The 22,483-nt window shown below is 68.6% G+C and overlaps 1 protein-coding gene across 1 annotated transcript in view; it reads right to left on the minus strand.

Annotated features, from left to right (window-relative positions):
- Positions 1 to 576: 576 nt before the first annotated feature.
- Positions 577 to 22,483, minus strand: part of KNDC1 (kinase non-catalytic C-lobe domain containing 1) — a 51,660-nt gene continuing 29,753 nt past the window's right edge. The window contains exons 13-31 of the mRNA XM_072804784.1: positions 22,071 to 22,233; positions 21,354 to 21,997; positions 20,930 to 21,074; positions 19,982 to 20,082; positions 18,827 to 19,203; positions 15,422 to 15,451; positions 12,186 to 12,279; positions 12,023 to 12,114; positions 11,706 to 11,932; positions 8,522 to 8,635; positions 7,728 to 7,875; positions 7,450 to 7,629; positions 6,753 to 6,956; positions 6,419 to 6,501; positions 6,103 to 6,253; positions 4,509 to 4,631; positions 4,377 to 4,436; positions 3,839 to 3,996; positions 577 to 2,608 (exon numbers count right to left, since the gene is read on the minus strand). Of these exons, the coding sequence (XP_072660885.1) occupies positions 2,377 to 2,608; positions 3,839 to 3,996; positions 4,377 to 4,436; positions 4,509 to 4,631; positions 6,103 to 6,253; positions 6,419 to 6,501; positions 6,753 to 6,956; positions 7,450 to 7,629; positions 7,728 to 7,875; positions 8,522 to 8,635; positions 11,706 to 11,932; positions 12,023 to 12,114; positions 12,186 to 12,279; positions 15,422 to 15,451; positions 18,827 to 19,203; positions 19,982 to 20,082; positions 20,930 to 21,074; positions 21,354 to 21,997; positions 22,071 to 22,233 (3,326 nt within the window). The 3' untranslated portion in view covers positions 577 to 2,376. The remainder of the gene's footprint in view (positions 2,609 to 3,838; positions 3,997 to 4,376; positions 4,437 to 4,508; positions 4,632 to 6,102; positions 6,254 to 6,418; positions 6,502 to 6,752; positions 6,957 to 7,449; positions 7,630 to 7,727; positions 7,876 to 8,521; positions 8,636 to 11,705; positions 11,933 to 12,022; positions 12,115 to 12,185; positions 12,280 to 15,421; positions 15,452 to 18,826; positions 19,204 to 19,981; positions 20,083 to 20,929; positions 21,075 to 21,353; positions 21,998 to 22,070; positions 22,234 to 22,483) is intronic.

Raw genomic sequence — 22,483 nt, forward strand, 5'->3', positions numbered from 1 at the left:
CACCCCTCCACCCACGGCTGGGACGCGCGATCCACCTAGCGGTGGCAGCTGCTGCCCACGGTGCCCTTGTTCTTCGGGGTCCCCTGCCACGTGGAGGGCTTCCCGGGGGCTCCTGCCAAAGGTGCCACATCATGTCCCCGAATCCTCTGCGCCCACGGCCTCCCCCAACCCTAAGCTCTTCCCCCAGGACCCTTCCCAGCAGCCGGAAGCCGGCCCTGCCCCGGACAGAGGATGGAGGAGGAGGATGGAAGAGCTGTCGTCCCGCCCTAGGCTCCGGTGGGCTGAGCTCACTGCCGCCCACAGACCGTGGTGGAGTCGCCTTGGGGCCTCGGGACGGGGGCCTCGGGGGCTCCGCGATTTCAGGCAGTTTGCCCCGGAGTGATGGGGTTCACTTCTGGGGGCCCTGAATTGAATGGATCGGCAGACCTGGCCCGTCTCTGTGCCTCCCAAGGACACGGCTGTGGCCGGTACTCCGCGTCCCCTGGTGCCGTCAGGAGCACCCCTGAGGAGCCCACCCTGACCCCCCAGGGCAAGTGTCACTTGGGAGACAGACAAAATAAGGCGTCCGAAGCCGTGTCCGTAGAAATGGTTTTATTTAGAAATCTGTGCCAGTGACATTCGGGCGACATGCAGACAGTCGTGCTTAAGCCGAAAGCCCGGTCACTTCCCGCGAAGAAATCGTTACGACTGGAATGTGTATCGGCGCCAGACGCTAACTAGGCTCGGGGACTCTGCCGCTGCAACCTCGGAATCTGAACGTCAGCGTTGATTAGTGGATCGGGGTCCTCGTGTGAAGGCCAGAAGCCCCGCCTCCGCGTGGCGGGGTACCGAGTCCTCCGCGTCCCGGAAGTAAGTCTCCGATGAATTTATGTGGGAAACACATCTTGACGTTACAAACTCAGCATTTTATTGCAAGTAGCCGCTTTCCCAGAATCCCACTGGCTGGTTGTCCTAAGAATCCGTGATTCTGAGGTGAGAACAGCCCTGGGTCTCCCGGCGATTTGCCACTGAAGGACGTTGGCACCTGCGATGGTGTCGGGGCTCGGACCACACTTCCGTGCCCGCACGCCTGGCCCAGGGGGCCTTCTCGCTGCCGAGCGGCCCCCAGCACCGGCCAGAAACGGAGCCCCGGGAAGAGCCTGGCACCATCCGGGCAGCACCCATCCTCTGTCCTCGGCTGTGACAAAGCTCTAGTGAAGGCAAGCGGCAGGAGCCTGGGCACAGGCGTGTGCAGCGCATGCACGGCTGCAGAAGGCAGGTGGGCACGGGCCCCAGGCCACCGGAGGGGCTGCCCTGGAGCTGCTGTCCGTGTGCTTTGCGAGGAAGCAGAGCCTGACAGGCCTCCCCGGGAGCTGTCGTAGGTGGTGGGGTTGGCAAGGGTGGAGGGCGCGAGGGGCCACGGGCACTTGGCCGCCAGCGTGGAGCTGTGAGGTGCTCACCAGCAGCAGGAGGCTGGGCTGGGACCGAGACCCCATCGGGCCTGTTGGGGCAGCGGCTGCAAAACTCGGGCACCCTTGCTTAGGCTGGAACAGGGGTGAGCTGAGCTGCTCCCCTAGGAGGAGGTCTGCAAGGAGGGTCGGGGGAAGCGGGGCATGTGGGGGTGAAGTGTGGGGTGTGAGGGGAGGTCTGGAAGAGTGTGGGAGGAGATCTGGGGGGCCTGAGTGGAAGGGAGGGGGAGGCCTGGGGGGAGGCCAGATGGATGGGAGGGGGCGATTGGGGTCTGGGGGGAGGTCTGGAGGGTGGGGAGTAAGGGGTGAGGTGGGGTAGGAGGGGAGAGTGTGTGGAGAGGTCTGGAGGGCGGGGGTGAGGGAGGGGGCCGGGGGAGACTTGGGTGGAAGCAGGGGGTGGGTCTGGGTGGAAGGGAGCGGGAGGCCTGGGCAGGGGAGTCTGGACCCGGTTAGGGGCTTGGGCCACTGGGAAGCCTCGGGCCAGTGGACGGCTCGGAAAGCCCTGGAACCTGGGTTGGCATGGGGGTCGGAGGTCGTTTTGGTCCTTGGTTGCTGGGCAGACGGAAGCCAGACTCCTGGAAACAGTGCTCTGAGTCGGGGGGGTGGGTGGGGTCTGGGGGATCCCCGGAGCTGGGTGGGAGCGGTTCATCTCTAGAAGTGTGGGTGCGTATACGGCTCCTGGGGAGTTCACTTACTCTATCATTGTTTTAATTTGTAAATATAGTTTTACCCGAGCAGGAAGAGCCCGCCTCCGCGGGAGCCCGTCCCCTCCGGGCCCTGGGCCTCCACCCCCCGGGGCCCAGCCTGAGCCCCGGGCGAAGCAGCAGGTGCAGCGTTGCTGCCTGGCCGGGCCGCGGGGCTCCTCTCCCGGCCCCCACCCCCGCCCCCTGCGCTGCAGTTCTCGCCCCGGGGGGCCCCCCTCCCCCCGCTACTGAAACGTGGCCTTCATTCTGCGCAGCTTGTCCTGGATCTTCCGCGAGTGCTTCTCGCTGCTCACGTGGTGGAGGGAGGCCCTGCTGTCGGCCGCTAACACGGAGACGTCGGCCCCGCTGAAGCGGGCGATCCTTTGCTTGAGGTAGGACTGCAGCTTGGGGTCGGGGGCGAACGTGTAGGGGTTCTCCTGGAACGCGTGCACCTGGCTCACCACCTTGGCGATGTTCCTGCGTCGGGGACAAGATGTGCGCGTCGGTGTGCGCGAGCCGGGCCTGTGAACTCCCCGCGTGTCCTGGGAGGCACGCGAACCGGACGGCGTCCAGCGGCAGCTCGGGGCCGGAGCCCACGCCAGCCTCGGCCCGCCTGCCCGCCTGCCCTGCCGTCCGTCCCTCGGTCCGTCGGTCCATCCAGCCACTTCTAGCGCATGAACACTGCAAGTCTGTGTTGCGCCTGGTCGGTGCTCAGGGGTCCAGGAAGGACACCCCCAGGGCCAGCCCCCGAGGGTCCCCAGAGGAGGTCCCCGGGGCAGACGCACGCCGGGTCGCCCCAGGGCTGTGCTCAGGGACGTGATGCGGCTCAGGAGCCGCCACCGTGGGAGCATCTACGCCCTGGGAACTGGCCACCGCCGGGTCCCAGGGCTCCCTTCCCCGGAGCGCTGTGACCCGCACGCCCCGGGCGTCGTCCAGGACACGGGGAGCAGGAAGCAGAAGTCGGGACTAATGCCCGGGGAGGCTGCGGGCCTTACAGAGGTTCCCACCCCGGTGGTGGACGAGGGACGGCGGGGCCAGCACGAAGGGTGCACTTTTGGTTGTTAAAACACAAACGTGCGGGGCGCCCGGGGGGCTCAGTCTGACTCCAGTCGCGGTCCCCGGGTCCTGAGATCGAGCCCCGCGTGGGGCTCCGTGCGGGGCGTGGAGCCTGCTTGGGGGTGTCCCTGTGCCTCTGCCCCACCCCACCGCCCATGTCTCTCTGTCTCTAAAAACTAAAGAACATAAGTCGAAGACAAACATGCGTGCACATCGGACGTAAAGCAGGGCAAGGGGCGTCGTCAGAGCCCGCCCCGCCGCCTCTGGACGGTGGCCTTCCCTCCAGCCGCTGCGTTCTGTGTCGCCGGCGCCGACCGTGCGCTGTGCTGCGTGTCAGACAACCGTCAAGCTGGTGACCGGGGAGGGGGCGCCGCGGGGCTCCGGGCCCCCTGGGCCGTGGCTGCCGAGGCCTGCCCTGCCCCGACCCGCTCGCCCGCGTGGGTGCTGCGGGGGCGGCAAGGGGGGCAAGGGCACCCTGACGGGGAGGGCGTCTGGAGGCGGGGCTCCTCGCCCGGGGCGCCACGGGGGTCACCGCCAGCAGCCCCTCCCAGGCGGGTGGCCCCGGGTGCCGGGCAGGGGCCCCGCGGCAGCACGGGGGGGGGGGCCGAGGACTGGCCGCAGTGCAGCAGCTCCAGGGCGCGGCCCCCTCACCTGAGCTTGCTCCACCTGTGGGCGCCGTTGGTCATGGTGAAGCCCCCGGTCTCCAGCTGCTGGATGTGCATGGCCAGGAGGCGGGCCGAGGGCAGCGTGGGCTGGGCGCGGAAGCGGCGGCCTTCCATCAGACACAGGCTGTCGCTCTTCAGGAAGACCTGCGGGCCGGCCAGGGCGCGGGCGGGCACGGGTGAGGGGGTGAGGGGGTGAGCGCTGCGGCCGGAGGGACGGGCCCGCGGCGGGGAGCCGCATGCAGCCCCCGGGCGCGGCAGCTCGGCCCTGACCCGCTGTCGCCCGGCCGCGGAGGGGCGCGGGCGGCCCGGGAGGGCCAGGGAGGCCGAGCGCCAGGGCACGCGCGCCAGCCGTCCGGGCCGGGGGTCGCTGCCGCCGTCGGGGTGCGCGGCCTTCCAGTGGGCGCTGTGCGGGTCCCGCCTCTGGGCGCCCCCTCCCGCCCGGTGAGGCCCGGGGGACGCGGCCGGGTAGTGGGGGCTGCCTGGGCTGCTCGCGGCTGCGGGGCGGGGCCGCGGGGCGCCAGTACCTCCACGGCTTTCAGCTCCTCCATGACCTCCGCTATCTTCGCGGGTAGAACCCTCCAGGCCTGGAAGAAACGCACGGTGAGGCGCGGCCCGGCCGGTGCCCGTGCGCCCCCCGCGGCCGGGCCGCCACTCACGGGGGACTGCCTCACGGCGAGGTGCTCCAGGCCCCCCAGGATCTGCATGGCCGTCGCGAAGTTCCTTTGCTCGTAGCAGGACTTGGCGATCAGCAGGAACTTGGAGAGCAGAGTCACCTGCAGCTGGGGGGCGGGGACGCGGTCAGGGCCACCCGCGCCAGGTGTGGGGAGCGCGGGCCGCGGGGGGGGGCTGCTGGGAAGGGGCGGCCCGTGGGGCTCGGGCCGCAGCCGCGTCGAGGGGTCGCTGCCCGCGGAGCGGCGGTGTCCACCCGGGAAGGGGCCGCGTCACACGGGGCCGCCCCAGCGCGCGGCCCTCAGTCCTCCGCCTGCCGGTGCCGCCTCACGGGGACGGGCTCCAGGGGCGCGGGGCGAGCAGGACGGGGCACAGCCGGGCGCCACGGTCCCCGCCCTGGGAGCCGGCTCAGGCACGGGGCGCCGGGAGCCCCTCGGGGGTGCCCTCTGACTGAACCCAGCGTGAGTGTGAGTGTGAGTGTGTGAGCAGGTGTGAGCGCGGCAGAGAGGGCGTGCGTGTTGGGGAATCTGTGAGAGGAACTATGTGGGTAACAGACGATTCGGGAGAGGCTCGGGGGTCAGGCACTATGTGTGCGAAGGCAGCTGTGTGTGAGGGGGTGTGTCGGGCTGTGTGAGGGGGCACGAGGGATTGTGTGAGGGGGTGAGGGAGCATGAGGGAGTGTGAGGGGGCATGTGTGTGAGGGATCGTAAGGGAGTGTGTGAGGGTGTGTGTGTGAGGGAGTGTGAGTGTGTGTGAAGAGTGTGAGGAGGCGTGTGAGGGCATGTGTGAGCGGGAGTGGGGGAGTGTGTGAGGAGGCATGAGGGAGTGTGTGAGGCGGTGTGAGGGAGCGTGAGGGACTGTGAGTGAGGAGGTAGGTGTGTGTGAAGCGGAGTGTGTGTTAGGGGGCATGTGTGAGGGGGTGCGAGGGGCCGTGTGAGGACACAGGAGGGAGTGTGTGTGGGGGGAGTGTGTCGGACTATGTAAAGGGGTGAGGGATAGTGAGTGGGTGTGATGTGATGGTGTGTGTGTGACGGAGTGTGAGAGTGTGAAGGGGGTGTGAGGGTGTGTGAGGAGGCATTAGGGAGTGTGTGAGGGAGTGTAAGGGGGTGTGTAACAGTGTGAGGGATTGTGTGTGAGGGGGAGTGAGGGAACGTGAGGGATAGTGTGTAAGGGCATGAGGGAGTGTGAGGGTGTGTGTGTGAGGGAGTGTGTGTGGAGCGTGTGGGGCGTGAGGGAGTGTGAGGAGGTAGGTGTGAGGGGTGTGCGTGAAGGCGTGTATTTGTGCGTACTGGCGTGTGCACACGCGTGGGGCTCTGCGTGCCCACGGATACGTGTGCAGGTTCCACGGAGGAGGGGCTCGCCCCGGCGTGCAGAGCCAGTGCGCACTTGCAGGCGGCGCCGCGGGGAGCCGACCGTGTGGCCGACGTCACCGTCCGCGGAAGCTGTGACGCTACTTGTAGCCGTTGCCTGGGGTTGAGCGTGGCTTCCCCGCGCGTGGGGCACGCCCGCGGGTCCCCGGGAGGCAGCCGGCGGCCGCGCTCGGCCGCGAAGGCCCCTGTGGGACGGAGCTGAGGCGCCCACCTTGGAGGTGTGGCTGGTCACGATCTCGGCGGCCACCCAGGTGCTGACGTCGTCCGCGCTCCGCAAGAGCTGTAGGAGGTACTTGTCCTGCACGTAATTGGGCAGAAACAGGCTGCAGGTTTTGGCTGACAGGGACTCGCAGGAGCTGGCCCTGGGGAGACACGGGTGCCCGTCACGGCGGGGCCGCGGGGCGCTGCCAGGTCCGCGGGGGCCGCAGGGGGCTCTGCGCACGCGGGGGCGCCGGGCCCGGGCCGTAGACGGGCCCCTCGGGGAGGCCCCAAGCCCTGGCTCCGGCCGCGGCCCGGACGACACTCACTTGGGGATGGCCACACTCTTGTCCATGACGCCCAGGGCCCGGGAGTTCAGGAAGTGGACGGGATGGCACTTTTGGAACAGCTCCTGCCGGAGACAAGGGCGCGGACGTCGGGCGTCTCCGGGCCTCGAGGCCGGGCCGCGTGTCGGGGACCCGCCGCGCAGCCGTCGTGGCCGCAGGTGGGATCGCTCGGTCACCGCCTCGGCTGCCACCTGGGGCCCAGGCGTGGGGCGCGTGGGGCGGGCTCGGGGAGGCGGGGGCCGCGGGCGGGGGTGGGGGAGGGGGACGGGCGGGGGGAGGCCCGCGGGGGGTACGGGGGGGCCGGGGGCGCCCTCACCTGCTGCAGGAGCGTCAGCTGGCTGCAGAGCTGCTGGGTGCTGTACTCGGTCAGGAGGCAGGGCCCCTTCTCGCCGGCCCTGGCGTACGGCCCGTACAGGTCCTCGAGGAAGCAGGGCTTGGGCAGCGCCGCCGCGATGCTGTACTGACGCTCCTTGTGCGGCAGCGCCAGCCCGTTGCCCCGGCTCAGCCTCCAGGGGAAGCTCTGCGGGGCAGGCGCGACGTGCTGAAGGGGCGCGGGCACAGCCGGCCCGCGCGTGGGTGGCCCGCTGCGGGGTCGGGGAGGAGCGGCCGGCTACAGCCCCCGCGCAAACGCCTCCCGCCCGTGGCCGTGTTGGCCCAAGGACACCTGTCCCGGTCCCCCGGGCGGGTCCCTCGCGGACAGAGCCACTGAAGTGCCCGTATACTGTGGACAGGCCCCCCAGGCCCCCGGCCCGGGCCACGTCCCGAGTGCTGCCTTCCACCCAGGCCCCTGGCCCGAGGGTGGGGAACGCTGGTCCTCCGGGCCGGGGCTCCCCCGCCGTCCTGTCCTCTGCGGGGCGAGGCCTCACAGGCTGGCGCCCCGGCCGGCAGCGTGGGGAGCACGTGTGGGCGTGTCTGCCCACGGGTCCACGTGCGCGCAGCCCCCGGAGTTCGCCGGGCTGGGCTGGGGAGCCACGGCGCCCGCCCCGGGAGGCCCACCCGGGAGAGGCCCCCACCTTCCGGGAGACGCCGTCTTCCGAGAGCCTCTTACAGAGCGCGTTGAGAGGCCTGGCGTCCTCCTCGGCTTCCTTGGGGTGCTCCAGGTCCGCGCCCCGTGAGGGGCCCTCGGCCCGCCGCTCCGCGCCCACCTCCAGGAGGCCCAGCAGGTGCTCCGCGGAGCCGTCCAGGGGCAGGATCTGGGCAGGAGCGCAAGGCGGTCACTTGCCACCCTGACGGTGGTGGCCGTCAGGGCCCCGGCGCCGCCCGCGGGGTCCAGGGGCTGTGCCCGCGTCACCTTGGAGGAGATGAAGTCCTCGAGGCTGCCCAGGAGCCCGCTGTTGCGGGTGAAGTCCACGGCGTAGCAGTCCTCCAGCCAGGCCTGCAGCAGGCAGAAGCTTCGCTTGTAGATCTTGGTGAAGGTTGAGCTGGGGTCCTGGTGGGCCCTGCGGGCAGAGGGGACGACAGCTGAGCCGCGTGGGTCCCCCCAGCCCTGCGAGGCTGTGCGCTGCTGGGGCGGAGGGCCGAGTGGGGTCTGGACGAGGCCGTCTTCGGGGGGTGGGACGCAGAGGCGGCAGCCGGCCAGCTGGGCTCCGGGCTCCTGGGGCGGCCGTCACCCCCGCAGCCGGGCTCTGCGCGTGGAGGTGTCTCCTGTGAGTCCCTGCCCCCAGGGTGGGAGGTGATGGCCGTCGGGCCACGGCTCCGGAGCTCCCAGCCTGGGCCCCGCGCGCAGGCCTGCCGAGGGGCGCATGGGGGTCTGGCGGGGGCGACGGGCCGGCTTGGACAGCAGGCCACAGCCCGTCCGTCGCGCCTCCCCTCCCCTGACCCCGGCCCTCACCCCGTGTGCGGCCGCGGAAGGCCGAGGGCTTGGCACGCGCTCGCCTCCCACGGGCCCCACACCCGCCGCGGCCACCGCCTCCCGGAGCGTCCGCGGCCTCGCCGCCCGGGTCCCTTCCCGTGTACCCTCTGTCCTCCGTCTTTGCCCATCCTTCCCCGACCAGGCGCGGCCTCGTCCTTGTCGGGGTCCCTGGGACCCCGGCCCTGCGGAGTCCCTACCGAGGCGCCCGGGGTCGCCGGGGGTCGCGGCCGTACCTGGACAGGGTGCTGTTGATGCGGTCCAGCAGGAAGTGCAGGAAGTCGTGGGGGGTGCAGAAGTACCGGAAGGTGTAGAGGAACTGCTGCACGTAGCCCTCCAGGAAGGCGTCGCTGCGGCGACAGGACGCGCTCAGGGCACGGCGGGGGCCCGGGCCGCTCCCCACCCCGACCCCCAGCTGCCGTCCAGGGCCCGCGGGCCTCTCCTCCCGCCGGAGCCCGCCGGTGCGTCGGGTACGTGGGGGAGGCCCGGCTCCCCGCGGCCTTCGTTAGCGGTGCTGGGGTAGGCGTGTGGAAGGGAGCCGTGTGAACGTGCGTGAGCGTGCAGGCGGCTGGGCTGCGTGTGTGGGCGCGCGTGCATGCTCACCCTCGCCAGGAGGACGGCGGGAGAGGTAAAGGGGCGTGTGGGGTGCTGGGAACGCGAGGGGCTCCCAACCATTTCCGGGCGGAGGACCCTCTTTACCACCATTTTTGAGGCGCCCTCCCCATGGGCTTCTGGAACCCGTTCGGAACCCCCGCGCGGCCCGGGACCCCGCCCCTAGCCCGAACTCGCTGCATCGGGGGCGAGGCTGGCAATTTGTGCCCCCACATTCTCGGTTCCTCGGGCAAACCAGGCGGTGAGGGGACGAGCGTCCCCAGCCTCGGGGCGCCCCAGGGAGCCCCAGGTCGGGCGACACCGCGCCGCTCAGTGACTGGGTCCCAGAAACAGGAAAGGCGTGAGGGTCGTGCGAGGCCGCCTCCCCGGCCACCACGCCGGGCCTCCGAGAGCGGACACGGCGCCTGGAGCCAGGTGGGCGCCCGGGCCGGCCTCCGTGGGCTGCGGCTGCCGTGGGCGCCGGGACCACCTGCGGGGGAGCCGCGTCCTCCAGCAGCCAAGGCCCCCGCGCTGGGCTGCCGTGCGCACTCGTACACGCCCCCATGCACAGCCCACTCACGCACCCGTGCAACACGCACCTGTGCACACACACCCCCTCACAACGCACCTGTGCATACACACCCATGCACACACATGCCCCCGTGCACACATGCAACCGTGTACACCCCCAAACACACACTAGTGCGCACACAGCCCATGCACACACCACCCACACATGCACCCATGCACCCATGCACTACCCCACTCACATATGCACCCATGCACACACACTGCACTCACACACCCACCCGTGACATACCCATGCACACCCCCCACTTAACGCACCTATGTGCACACACGCACCTGTGCACACACTCATGCATACATACCCCACCCACACATGCACCCGTGCACACAGGCATCTGTGTACACAAACCCCACTCATATACACACCTGTGCACACACACCACTCACACCACACACACATGCAGACACACGCACACCATGTGAGACCCCTCAACACACGCACCCCCGTGCACACCCCACTCACACACACCCCCACCCATGCACATATATACCTCCCATTCCCCCACAGGCAGATACAGGCACACCATGAAAAACCTCTCAACACACACATTCCCCCATGCACACACCACACACACACCTCACTCACACACCACACACACATGTATAACCCCCTCATGCACATATATGCACATTCCACTCACACACCACATACACTCCTCACCCACAAACATGCACACACACACACCCATGCACATATGCATACATCCCACTCACACCCCCACATGCACATATGCGCACACCCTACTCACACACATACACACATGAACACAACCCACACAGGTACACATACACCCCTCATACACCACACACATACTCATGCAATATGCACACCCCACTTACACATGCACACTCCCCCATGCACATATATACACTCCCCATTCACACACCATACACACACTCATGTACTTATGCACACACCCCACTCACATGCACACACCCCACTTACACATGCACACTCCCTAATGCACATATACACACCCACTGCTCACACACCACACTCATGCACATATGCACACATCCCACCCACACACACACCCCCCTCACACACCACACATACACACACTCCACTCACACAGGCACACACGCATCTCCTGTCATCGCACAGCCAGCCCTCGGCGTGTGGTATACTCATCACAAAGAAGATGGAGGCTAAGGTCTGAGTCCAAGGGTCGGCCTAGGGCCCAGGGCCAGTGGAAGGCTCCTAGTGCAGCCAGGTGGAGCCCAGCTTGGGAGAACAGGGTACACGGGAAGAGGCTTCTGTCCTGGGAGGCCCCTGCTCTCGGGGACTTCCCTTGTTCTCTGATAGTGTCCCCGTGTACCCTGCTGACACCTGACCATCAGTTCTAGCGTCACCACAGCCTCCAGCTCAAAGGTCTTGGGAGCTCCCAAGAGTGTTATGGGTCTCCCAAAGCCAAGACTGGGTAAGGCCTCCCACCCCTGTCTGGGAAGGTAATCTGTACCCAACCCTGAGCTGCTGGCCCCGTGCCTGGTGTGGGCCAGGCCACTGGGTCAAGGGGACTTGCCAAGTGGTCCTGCACCTGCATACCAGGTGGACCTGAGAGGCCCATCCACATAGGACATGTGGCCGTGCCGACGGACTGGTGGGCACAAGGGTAGAGGGGTGTGAGGGTGTCCTGGGGTTCTGTGACCCTGAGTGTGAGGGGATTGGCCTCCCTGCTGCGCACGGTGAGCATGCACATTTATCAGTTACGGTGTCTGATGAATGGGTATAGTGCTCCTGCCCAGAAACAGTGGCTGCAGAAAGAATTCAGTGAGCATGCTGAGACCAGCCTCCCTGGCAGTCCGGGGGGCTAGACAATTACGGGGTGTTCTGACGTGGCAAAGTGGCTAGGATCCAGGCATGTCCCGGAGGCTCCTGTGTCTGCTTAATTCTAGGGGCCCCCTGGGCTGTTACTTCTGCACGGCCATGCTCCTGGCTCCTCCCTGAAGCACCTGCCCTGGCACACCTGAGGCTGCAGGTGCACGTCCACCCAAGAGCTTGGCAAGGGAGGCAAATTGCAGCTGAGCTGACACAGGAGGCTTAAAGTTCTGATGAAAAAAAATTTAAATTGAAAAACGTATAAACCCACGTCAGATGAGGGAAGGCAGAGACTTTCCTCACCTTGTTTCCCTTCTGGGGGCCTGTTTGTTTTTTTCGGTCTCCCTTTTGCTTTCAAAAGGCATGAAAGGGTCCAGGGAACCCCCAGGCCCGCCTCCCCACTTGGGGCTGGGCAGCCGCACCTGGAGTAGAGGTATGCCATGAGCCCCAGCGGCGTGCCGGCCTGCAGGACACGGGCCTTCCTCTGCTTGCCACCGCGGGGGTGTTTGCTGACGTTGTAGAAGATGAGGGACGAGGACTCGTCCAGAGGGCTGAAGTCCAGCGTGTCGCAGTGGGCCGCGGAGATGTTCACGATCACTGGCAGCGCACAGGGCTCCAGGCCCCACCGCTCGGCATACATGACCTGTGTGTGCGGGGAAGCGGGCGCCTCGGTCTGGCTGGCCTCTGCCACCAGGTGCTGAGGGAGGGGGTGGGCCGGGTGCGGCGGACTTGCCTGCAGATACTTCTTGACCAGTCCCAGGAACTGCACTTTGCACTTCATTTCTTCCAGCTGGCCTCTCAGTTTGGACAACATGGTCTTCACCTCGGAACCTGTGGGCGGGCAGAGTGGGCACAAAGTGCCCCCCACTCCCCCGCGGGTGCCCTGCCCAGCGCCCTGCTACCTTTACTGCGCTTCTCCTTCTGAAGGAGCTTCTGGTAGAACTTCAGAGTCTTCCGGTAATTCCTCTTCTCTATCAGGAGCTGCTGCTCCAGCTCCTGGCAGGACAGAGCCGGTGAGCGTTGCAGGTGCCCGCCACCCGCCCGCCTGTCTCCGAGTGCACCTGTCCCAGCGCAGCCTCCAGAAGTGGCCTCCCCCACCTCTGCGGTCACGTGGGGACCTCCCAGGGACACAGTCACCCAGCTGCAGAAACAGTATCTGTGCGCCACGGGGGACAGGAATCCGATGGAGGGACGAGGAAATGAGAGGGGAAACCGTGACGGTGTGGACGCTAACAGGAGGAGCCCTCGGCACCCCTCTCTGGGAACAGGTGGCGGAGCAAGGAACCCTGCAGGTGGACACACTGCTCTACCCTGGAGGGACCGGGAAGGTTTCCTCCTGCCCTGGCAACAGCCCAGCCAATGAGAGACGGCCAGGGCCCAGCCAATGAGAAGCCGTTTCTCTTGCAGCCCCCAGTTTACTCCAATTGGGTTTTAGTTTACAGCGGGCGCCCCAACTTTCTCTATAAAAGAGCCTCCTCTCCATCCCCAGGGCTCCCCTGTGGTTTTGCCTTAATTTGCCATTCTGTGCGATTCCCAAATAAACCTGTTTTTCTGGTAACATAACTGGCAGTTTTATCCTAAGAGTCCACAGAACTGGGGTGTAGACAGAACACGTCGGTAGATCCCACTGAGCCACTGAGGACAGTGAGCTCGGAAGACGGCTGGGGTGGTGAGCACCTGACCTGGACCCGGACCTGGTCCCCCGACCCGGACCCTGCCCGCCACCCCCAGCAGCAGTGCTGGGCCCCCAGCCCCCGCAGTGGCCCCCCCAGCCCCCCCATGCTGCCTCACCCACCGGGGGCTGCACTTCAGGGGGTCTCCAGCGCTGCTTCTGGCAGCGGGGTGGGGTGTGGTGGTGGTGGTGGGGTCTGCTGGCCAGCGCCTCCAGCCATCCTGCCCCCCAGGCCCCTGTAGGCCCCCGCACACCCTGGGCCCCTGCCGCAGACTCCTCCCACTCACCCTCGTTACCCCGGGCCCCTTGTCCGCCCTGCGTGGGGACAGCAGCCTGGACGTGGGGTCATTGCTGCCCCCCGGCCATCCAGTGAGTCACGTCCTCAGGGGGTTTCCTGGGGGTCACGGTTTGTGGGGTGCCCAGGAGCGGGGGTCCCAGCTCCTCCTGGAGAACAGGCACCTCCCAGGGGACCCCCAAGCGGGCCTGGCCGCGTGGTGCCCCCTGCCCTGTCCTCCCCACAGGCACGGGTCAGGGTTCTTGTGTCACAGGAAAGCCCCGGGCAGGGCCGGCTCAGGCAGCCAGTGGTAGCAACGACCAGAACCCTCTCGGGACAGGTGCAGCCTGGCTCCATGTCCCCACCCCGGGGCCCGGGGCTGCGAAGCAGTCAGGGTGGCCTGGCACCTCTCCTCCCGGCCGGCCCCGGGGCCCTGACGCGGCCACACCGCCCGGAGCCTCCACCTAAAGCCGGATACACTGTGGCCTTCCTCCGGGCCCGGGGATCAGCGGCACCCCGAATGAGCTCCCCCTCACCTGTCCAACTGCCGCGAGGGACTTCGCTTTGTTGGTAACACCTACTTCTGTGCGGCTTGTGAGATTGAAAATGCAGGTGGTGTTGTATTTAAATGTTTGAATATCTGGTGGTTTTACCCGAAAGGTGGTTCCTCGTGCGGCTGTTTGAACAGCGGGGAGCAGGTGCTACTGGGGTGCTGCGGGGCGGGGCCGTGCCTGCTGTGGGGGGACGCGGCACAGACCGACCACCTCCTCCCTCTGCCACGTGAAATCAGGTCCCAGGCCTCTGGGTCCTTTTCCAACCGCGGGACGAGGAGGTCATGGTGTCCCGAGTGGGCTGGAGGCCCCAGCGGCTAGCTGCCAGGGTCGGCGCGGGACTGACCCCCGGGGTACGTGGGCAGAACCGGGTGCGCAGGACCTGCGCGCCTGCAGCGGGGAGCCACTGGCCGCATGTGGCGTCTCTCGTACAGAAAGGACACAAAAATGTCAGTTCCTGGGTCTGTGGGCTGCACCTCGAGAGCTCAGCCGCACGTGGCCGGTGGATGGCACGGATCCGGCCTGTGAGGTCACCGCCGACAGGCTGCCGGGTGGTACGAGGCCTGACACAGCGGTCCCCGCAGCGGCCCCGCAGCACTGTGCTCACAGGGACTTGCCCCCCGCCCCACCCCACCCCCAGGGTTTGGCTTGACCCCCCGGGGTCTCTGCCGTCCTGTCCACACACACTTCTCTGTGATCCGGCTTCCTGAAGACACGGGGACCCCGGCTGACGACCCCTAAAGCCCAAAGCGGGGGATGGCCTGGAGCCCTGGGTGGGGAGCCCTCCTTTTGCGCGGCTCAGGACCGCCATGCGGAGAGCGCCCTTGGGGGACAGCCTGCACACAGCCCCCTCCAGCCCCGTCGGCCCCTCGCACCTGTCCAGGTACGGGCCTGGACCGATGGCACGCACCCGCTTCCTGCCCGAGTGGGGCTCCAAGTCCCGGCATCTTGGAAACTTCCGTTTATGAAGTTAGGTATGAAGTTTGTGGGCCACACTTCTCACCCCACAGAACTACAGACTGGTTTTTCGGAAAGGACCTTTTTGACTGATTTTAAAACTAAGTCTAGTGAACTAAAATTCTTAGATGTTGGGGGCTGCACAGTGGCCGCAGGCCCGACACGGACTGGCCAGGCCTAGGTACACTCGGGGGCACGGGCAGGCAGGCTTCCGGGCCTAAGCCAGCCAAGGGTTCTCTGGGGTCATAGGAGTGAGTGTGGATTCGAGGCCCGGAGCACACGCGGCTCCTGGTGCAGGACCTGAGGGCGGCCCGGACCAGGACAACCCATTGGAAGGAAGCCGGAAAGTGGGAACGCGTAGACAAGGAGAGGAAAGGCTGAACGGGAATCAGCACCGAACGCCGACAACAAAGCCTGACAGCCCGGGGCCGCAGGGGCCGCGGGCACCCAGCCCACACTCACGCAGGGGCCCCGGGCCCGGCCGCTCACGCTCCTGTCGATGCCCTCAGCCGTGCTGCCCACGCCACGCCCGGGCCTGCCCCACACTCGCCCTGTGTGGGCAGCGAGTGTGAACGCGTGTCCAGTCCATCCCTTCCGAGGCAGATGCAGCGGGTTCTGAGAGGAACGCGCAACGACGGCCGCCCCGTCCGGCCCCCCACGACGCGTGGGGCGCGGGAAGCTCACCTGTCTGCATTCCGGTTCCAGGAGAGACGTCTTCCCAGGTGAGCGGGAATGAAAAGGAAAACAAGGTCACTGAGGTCACTCTGCAGCGCCTCTCGCACGGCCTGTCTCCCCCAGACTGTGCCTTGGGGGCCGCCCCAGAGCACCCGTGGGGCCGAGCCTTGGTTTCGGAGCCCGAGGCCCAGGGAAGCTCGTCCACCTCGGGGTCGTGGCCGCCGGCACCTCCTGTCCTGCTCTGGTCCGCGAGGCCCTTTCAAGACCTGTGGGAGCATGGTGACGGGGCCCGGGGTCCCCGGTGGGTGTGTGTCCCTGCCTGGGGCTGCCGGGGGGAGCCAGGGATGGGCGACAGGGCCCACCAGCTGATGGGCACTCACACGCACCAGAGCCACCCTCTGCGGTCCCCACACGGTGTGACCGAGGTCGGTGGGCGTGACCTGTGATGTCAGAGGATGATGAGAACGACCTGAGGCGCTGGAGGCCACACCTGGACTCTGGGTGTCCCCCTTCCCCACAACTGCGAGGATGAAGCTGTTGGGGCCTCCGAGAGGCCACGTTCTTTGTGACTCGGGGCATGGCCCCCGGTGCCACCATCATCCCCGTTCCTGGGTCAGTGGGGCCCGTGTCCTGGTCCAGCTGAGGTCAAGGTGACAGGCCGGTGCGAACACCCAGGCTCGGACCAAGGGACGGCAGAGGGACCTCCCGGGGATGCCGCCTGGCGTCTTCTGCGTTCACTTCGACTCAACTGTGATGACCTGTGCTTCACGTCCCCAGGGCCGCTGGTCGTCTGCCCCATTTTGTTCTCAACTATTTTATTTAAAGATTGATTTATTTACGGGATCCCAGGGTTGCTCAGTGGTTTGGTACCTGCCTTTGGCCCAGGGTGTGATCCTGGAGACCCAGGATCGAGTCCCACATTGAGCTCCCTGCATGGAGCCTGCTTCTCCCTCTGCCTGTGTCTCTGCCTCTCTCTTTCTCTCTCTCTGTATCTCTCATGAATAAATAAATAAAATCTTTTAAAAAATTGATTTATTTGAGAGGAAGAGCGAGCACGTGGCACAGTGGGGCGGGGCCAAAGCTGGGTCCCTGAGGTCATGACCTGACCTGAAACTAAGGGTTGGATACCTGACGGACTGGGCCACCCAGGCACCTCGTTCTCAGCTGGCTTTTACATTTCATTTTCAAAAGTTTTTTGTGACAATCTATAGAACGTACAATTTACCGTTTTTCATTGCGCTGTTCAGCGGCATCACCCAGCTGGGTCACCTGGGTCACGGCGGTGCAGCCCCGATCCCCACCCCAGCCCGGTCCCCAGGCCTCTCCCACCCCCACCCCCACCCCCACCCCAGGCTGAGGCTCTGTTCCTGCCCCCGTGCTCCGGTGCCCCCCGTTTCTGGGAAGGCGACCTCGCGGGGACCTCGTGCAGGTGGCATCATGCAGCGCGCGTTCTTCCGTGTCCGGCTTCTCTCCCTCGGCCTTGTGCCCTCGGGGTGCATCTGCATCTCCTCTCGTGGCTGAGATTTGCTCCGTGTGGCCGGAGCTGCTGTGCTCCTCTGTCTGTCCCTCCGTGCGGGACACGTGGGTCCCCGCCCCCTCTGGGCACCTGGGCTTGTGTGGTGCAGCCCTGCCTGGTCCTGGGGGGACCGGGGGATGTGCTGAGTTGCGTGGTAAATCCAGGTGTAGGCTTGGAGGAGGCTCCCGGGAGGTGGTGCCACCTCCTTTCTCCGCATGCTGCCATGCGCATTTCCCCCCTGAGGGGGCTCTGGGAGGGTGGAGGAGGCTGGAGGGGGCTGGAGGGGGCTGGAGGGGGCTGGAGGGGGCTGGAGGAGGCTGGAGGAGGCTGGAGGGGGCTGGCAGTCCCTCTCACCGCCCGCGCCGTCCAGGTGGTCCTGGGCTTTCCCGCGGGGACCGGGGATGCTGGGCGCCTCCTTGCGCGCGGGGCTGTTCGGCCCCTGTGGCCCCTGCACGGCCGAGGTCCCCGCGCCCTGGGGCCGACCCTCCGCGGCCTGGGGCCTGCGCGAGCTCCCGCCGCTGATGCACAGCTGCCTCCTGGCCGCGCACCTTCTCCGCTGGTACCTCCGGTGCCTGCGCTCCGGGCGCCACATCCGAGAAGCCGAGTCCGCGTGCCGTGTCGCGGAGCTTCCACGCGTGATTTCTTCCAGGGCTGCGGCTGCAGCGCTCAGGTCGGGACGTTCTCGCTCCTCCTCGGAGCGGCCTGCGGAGCCCGGACACCCGGGGGTGCAGGGCTGCCTCGGCTCCTCCAGGCGCTGCAGGGCGGGTGCTGGGCCCGTGGTGCCGACGACCCCCGCCCGCACCTTCCGGACTCAAGGCCGCGTCCCCAGGCCGCGGCGGTCCCGGAGGTCCCTGGGCTTCTCTGTAAGGTCGGGTCGGCTCCCCACCCCCCCCACCCCCCGACAACACCGTGGGCGCCCGCGCAGCCCTGGGCGTGGGCGTGGGCGTGCGTGTCCGCGACTCTGAGCGGGATGCGCTGGTCTCCAAGGCCCTCCCGCCCCGGCCCGCCCCCGCCCCGCCCCCCGGCGCCCCCTCTGCGCCCCGCGGCGACCCCCGGACGGCCCAGCGTGGGGAGGACCATCCCGCCCCCGGCGCACCACGCGCTGCGGCCCCGTCTCACCCGCGGTGCGAGCCCCGTCCGCTTCGCAGCCTCAGTTTCCCTACGGGCCCACTCGGGGCTGCCCCCGGGCTTCGGGGTCGCCCTCCGCGCCAGGCCCCGGGGTGTCGTGGCCGCCACGGCGCATGGGGGTGCAGGAGGCCAGGAGGAAGGGGCGGCGTGGCCCCCATCCCCACGTGTGCCAGGCCCGGGTCGTGCCGCGGATGTCCTTAGGCGTGGGCAGCCAGGCGGCGGCGGGAGGTGACCCGGGGAGGCCCCTGGACCCGGGGGAGTGGGCGGAGCGCGGCAGGAACCCGAGCATCTGGGGCCCTGCCCGTGGCTGTCCCGGGGGCCAGGCCTGCGCCCCGAGGCCTGAGTGGGCCCTGCTGGGGGGCGCAGGGGCTACAGCCTGGGTCCGAGCTGCTGGCTCCGCAGGCGTGGGGCCAGGGGTCTGGGTGTCCTCCCCAGGGGCGGCCTGGCCGCTCTCAAGGGTGAGGCCCACCTGGCCCTGCTGACCCACGGGGCGCAGGGGGGATGCTGCCCGCCTCAGACAGCCGGGCCAAGGGACCCCTTGTGCCACCTGGACAGACCCCACGGGCCTGGCACCTCTGCTGTTCTCACACCTCGTGCTGCCCCCCGTTTGGGGAGGCGGCCTGGAGGAGGGGCTCGGCCCACCTGCCCCCGTGGGGGACACGGCCGCACCCAGCTGTGGCGGCCAGGCCAGCCGGGGCTCACCACTGGGGGACCTGCGGCCGCCACGCCCCTCCCCGCACCGCCAGCCGCGGGCCGCGGGCGACACTCACCGGGCCCTGGGCGTCCGGGTCGCCGGCCCCGCCAGCCTTCTGCCTCGCCAGCTCCCTCACGTAGCTGTAGACGTCGGCGCCGAAGCAGTCGGCCTCGTAGAAGGCGCTGCACCAGCCGGGGCTGCAGCTCTGGAGCTCGGCCAGCCCGGCGTCCTTGGGCCTGGCCAGCCGGGTCACCGCCTCGGGGCCCGGTCCCCCGCCCGGCTGCCCGTGCTCTCCCGCCTCCTGCTGCCGCTCCCGCTCGGCTTTGACCGACTTCTGAGGCCGGAATCCCACCTCGAAGTTACCCCGTGAGAGCTCGTCGGCGTCCACGTCGGACAGCGATGGGGGCGGGCAGGGGGCTCGGCTCAGGCGCCCCGCGGTCAGTTTGTCCTTCCCTGCACAGGACGGGAGGACCCCGCTGGGAACACGAGTGCGCGGGGCCGACCGCATCCCGGATCGTCAGGAGAGGCTGCTCGTGCTGAGCCGCAGACGCGAGGCCCTGCCTGCTGCTCTGGGGCCCCCGGGGTCCTGAGGGTTCAGGGTGCAGTCCTGCTTCCCAGGAGGCCCCCGATCCCCTCCCCAACGCAGGCTGCCCTGGGGCCGGCATCCCAAGAGGAGCCCCCAGGGCCTGTGCAGGGTGAGCACGGGGAGGCGGGCCCGGGGGGCTGAGATGCTCACTGGGCACCGGCACCCTGCTCTGCACCTGCCGGGGCTGTGCGGGGCGAGAGGGCGGGAGGAGGGCGCCTGCCTCGCCACCGCTGCGGTGGCCGTCACATGGGTGCTCGTGGTCATGCGGCCTGGTGCCCGAAGCCGCGACCGCCCAGGCCGGATTCCGTGAGCTTACGAAGGTTTCAGTGACCTCGGAGTCCTGTGCTAACGTTGCAGGACGACCAGCCCCAGAGCCTTGAAATGGCACAAGTTTGCAGGAAAAGTGCCAAGACGTCCCGGTCACCACGCTGCCGCCCGTGATCCCAGGACGCCGAGGTGTCCGCCCAGCCCTGCCCTGCGCTCTGGCTTGCCGCCCACCTGCTGACGTGGGGACCCTCCCGGCACGGAGCCCCCAGGGAACGAGCCTGCGCTGGGGCCTCCGCAGGGGCAGGGAAGCCTCTGCCGTAGTGACCCAGTCACAGGCAGGGGGCAGCGTGGATCCGCCGCGCACAGCTCCTGTCTTACCCGCTCCACACAGCGACGGCCTTTTGCTGGACAGCGAGCAGCCAAGTGGCCCGCCGGCCTCGCCGGCCTCAGCCTGTGACCCGGCCTCCTCCTCGGGAGCTCTGGCATCAGAAGGGAGGACAATGCAGGCGCCCCCCGGCCCCCCCACCGCACCGCTTCCCTGCACTGCCTTCTGGGGGGACACTTGGCGCCGGGCTAGGGGCCTCCGAGGGCACCCGAGCGCAGGCCCCAGGCTGTCCCGACACCCTCCTTCCAGAGTTAAGGGGCCCAGTGTTGGCACGGGGCTTCCCGGGCACCCGTTTCTGGAGGTCCCCGGAGGGCCCTGCTCACGCTGTGGGAACTGTGGCGTTTGCTGCTTTGCGGGGCGCAGGGGGGTCCGGGGGGGAGCGTGGGACGGGGTGGGGTGCTCCTGCCAGTGCTCCGTCGACGTGTGTGCACAGGCGCCCTCACAGCTCTCACAGCACATGTGAAGTGACCGTGGGCCCCACCTGCCTGCTGTGGTCGCTGTGGCATCGGGTCACCTCCCTCGGTCCCCACAGCCCCCTGGGAGGCCTGCGACTGTCACCCCACCTTCTGCCGTTAGGACGGGAGCTGTCCCCCCGCGCTGACCTGGACAGTGAGGGGGCAGATGCAGTTCCCTGGGGTCACCCTCCTCTGGGGCTCCTGTCACGTGGCCTCTTCAAGCCGGTAGCTGAGCGGGGAGGTGTGCTGCCCGCACCCCGGGAGCCCCCTGCCCTGTCCTCCCCGGGGGTTCGGGTGGGTTCAGGCCCAGCCAGAGGGCCCCAGGGCCGGGGCGGCCAGTGCCGGGAGGGGAGGGGGACGAGCTGGACGTCAGGCGACAGGAGGGTGTGTGGGGACACGGCGGGGCTGGGAGGGGGTGGACCCGGGGCCGTCCCGCCCGGCAGGGACCCCAGGGTGCGGAAGGCCTGGGGCCTGAGCAGGACTCACTTGTGGGAGGGGGACGTCCTCCCGTTCACCACCCTGAAGAGGCTCTGCAGCAGCTTCTCCCCCCAGTAGAGGTCGCAGAACTTCTCGGAGATGGCCCCGCAGAACGTGGCGTACGTGAGGTCTTTCAAGGCGTAAATGTATTCCCCTGGGTTTGTGGGGCGGTAGCGGCCAGTTACGCGGTGGGCGAGCCCCCCTCGGGTCCCCTGCTCCCCACGGCTGACGGGCGGGCGGGGAAGGGGGTCCTGGCTCTGAGACCCTTGTCCTGCCCCCCCCCCCCCGGGGGCTCAGCTCTGCCCCGAGCTCCTGGTGCAGATGGACGAGCGGGGCCCCTGCTGGCGCCGAGCCTCCCCCAGTGCACTGGGTCCCCTCGTGGCCTCTCCCGGGCCCTGGGGTTCTCTGGGGGACCCCGTGCCCCCCACGCTACCCATGATCAGAGCCTCCAGCCCGTTGTCCAGGTAGCCGTCGAAGGCAAACTCCTCCTGGATGAGGCGCATGGCCTCCTGCAGCGACGGGCAGGCTGTCCTCGGGAGGGGCGAGGCGTCCAGGCTGGGCGGGCCGGGCTTGCGGTCTGCTGGCGGGGGCCGCTCGGGGCCACCGTCCGGGGCCTGCGCATCCTGCTCTGGGACACGGGTGCGTGTGGGGCTGTCTGGACTGGCCTCGGCCGCGGAGGGGTCCCGGGGGGCTGGCGGGGGACCCGCAGGCTCCTGGCCTGGGCCCTCGGTGGCCTTGCTCCTGGGTGGCTGGGCCGGGCAGGGGGCGTCGAGGCCGGCTGCATTGGACCCTGGGGCTCCGGGTGCGACTCGGTCCGGCCCCTGCTCTGCGGTGGGAGGCGCCTGTGGCTTCAGGGGTGGGACAGCCGTGGCAGACTCGGGCCTGGCCGGGGAGGCCCCCTCCAGGGCAGGGGGTGCGGGGCAGGGGCTCCCCTGGGCCGTGTCCGTCGCGGGCTCCCTGAGAGGTTCTGGGGCTGCTCCCTGGGGTCCAGGCCCCGGTGCTGGCTGCTCAGGCGTCGTCCAGCTGGGGGCGGCTCCGTGGGCCTCAGGGGCCTGCCTCCTGTCGCCCGCCCCGTCCCTGAGAGCACAGAGAGCAATTGGCACTGAGGGGGGCTCGGGGACCCCGCAGGCTCCGGGGTGGGGGTGCTCACCTGGCGCCACCTGCGTCGGATGCCAGCACGATGGGCCTGAAGCGTGAGGCTGCGGAGGTGAGGGCGGCCGGCAGCAGCGTGGCCCCTTCGCGGCAGGGGGGTGCAGCGGGCACGGGCCCCTGCGTGGCCTCCAGGCTGGTGGGGCCGCTGACCCCAACAGAGCCTGGGGACGAGCTGCGGGTGAGCGCCGGTGCCGACGCCCTGGTGGAGCCCCCGCCTCTGCCCCCCACGGGCCCCGCGCGTCTCTGAGGGGACTTCCAGAGGCCTGAGCGGGGGTGGGGCGGCAGCCGAGGGGGGCCGGGGGGACGCGGCGGTCGGCGGGATGTGCACGTGGCCGTGGGGCGAGAGCGGAGAGAGGTCACCGGCCTGCTGTGGTGGCTGGCGACGCGGGGGCTGGCGGCGGTGGGGCGAGG

The sequence above is a fragment of the Canis lupus genome, chromosome 29 (assembly GCF_048164855.1).
Source record: "Canis lupus baileyi chromosome 29, mCanLup2.hap1, whole genome shotgun sequence".
NCBI classification, from domain to species: domain Eukaryota; kingdom Metazoa; phylum Chordata; class Mammalia; order Carnivora; family Canidae; genus Canis; species Canis lupus.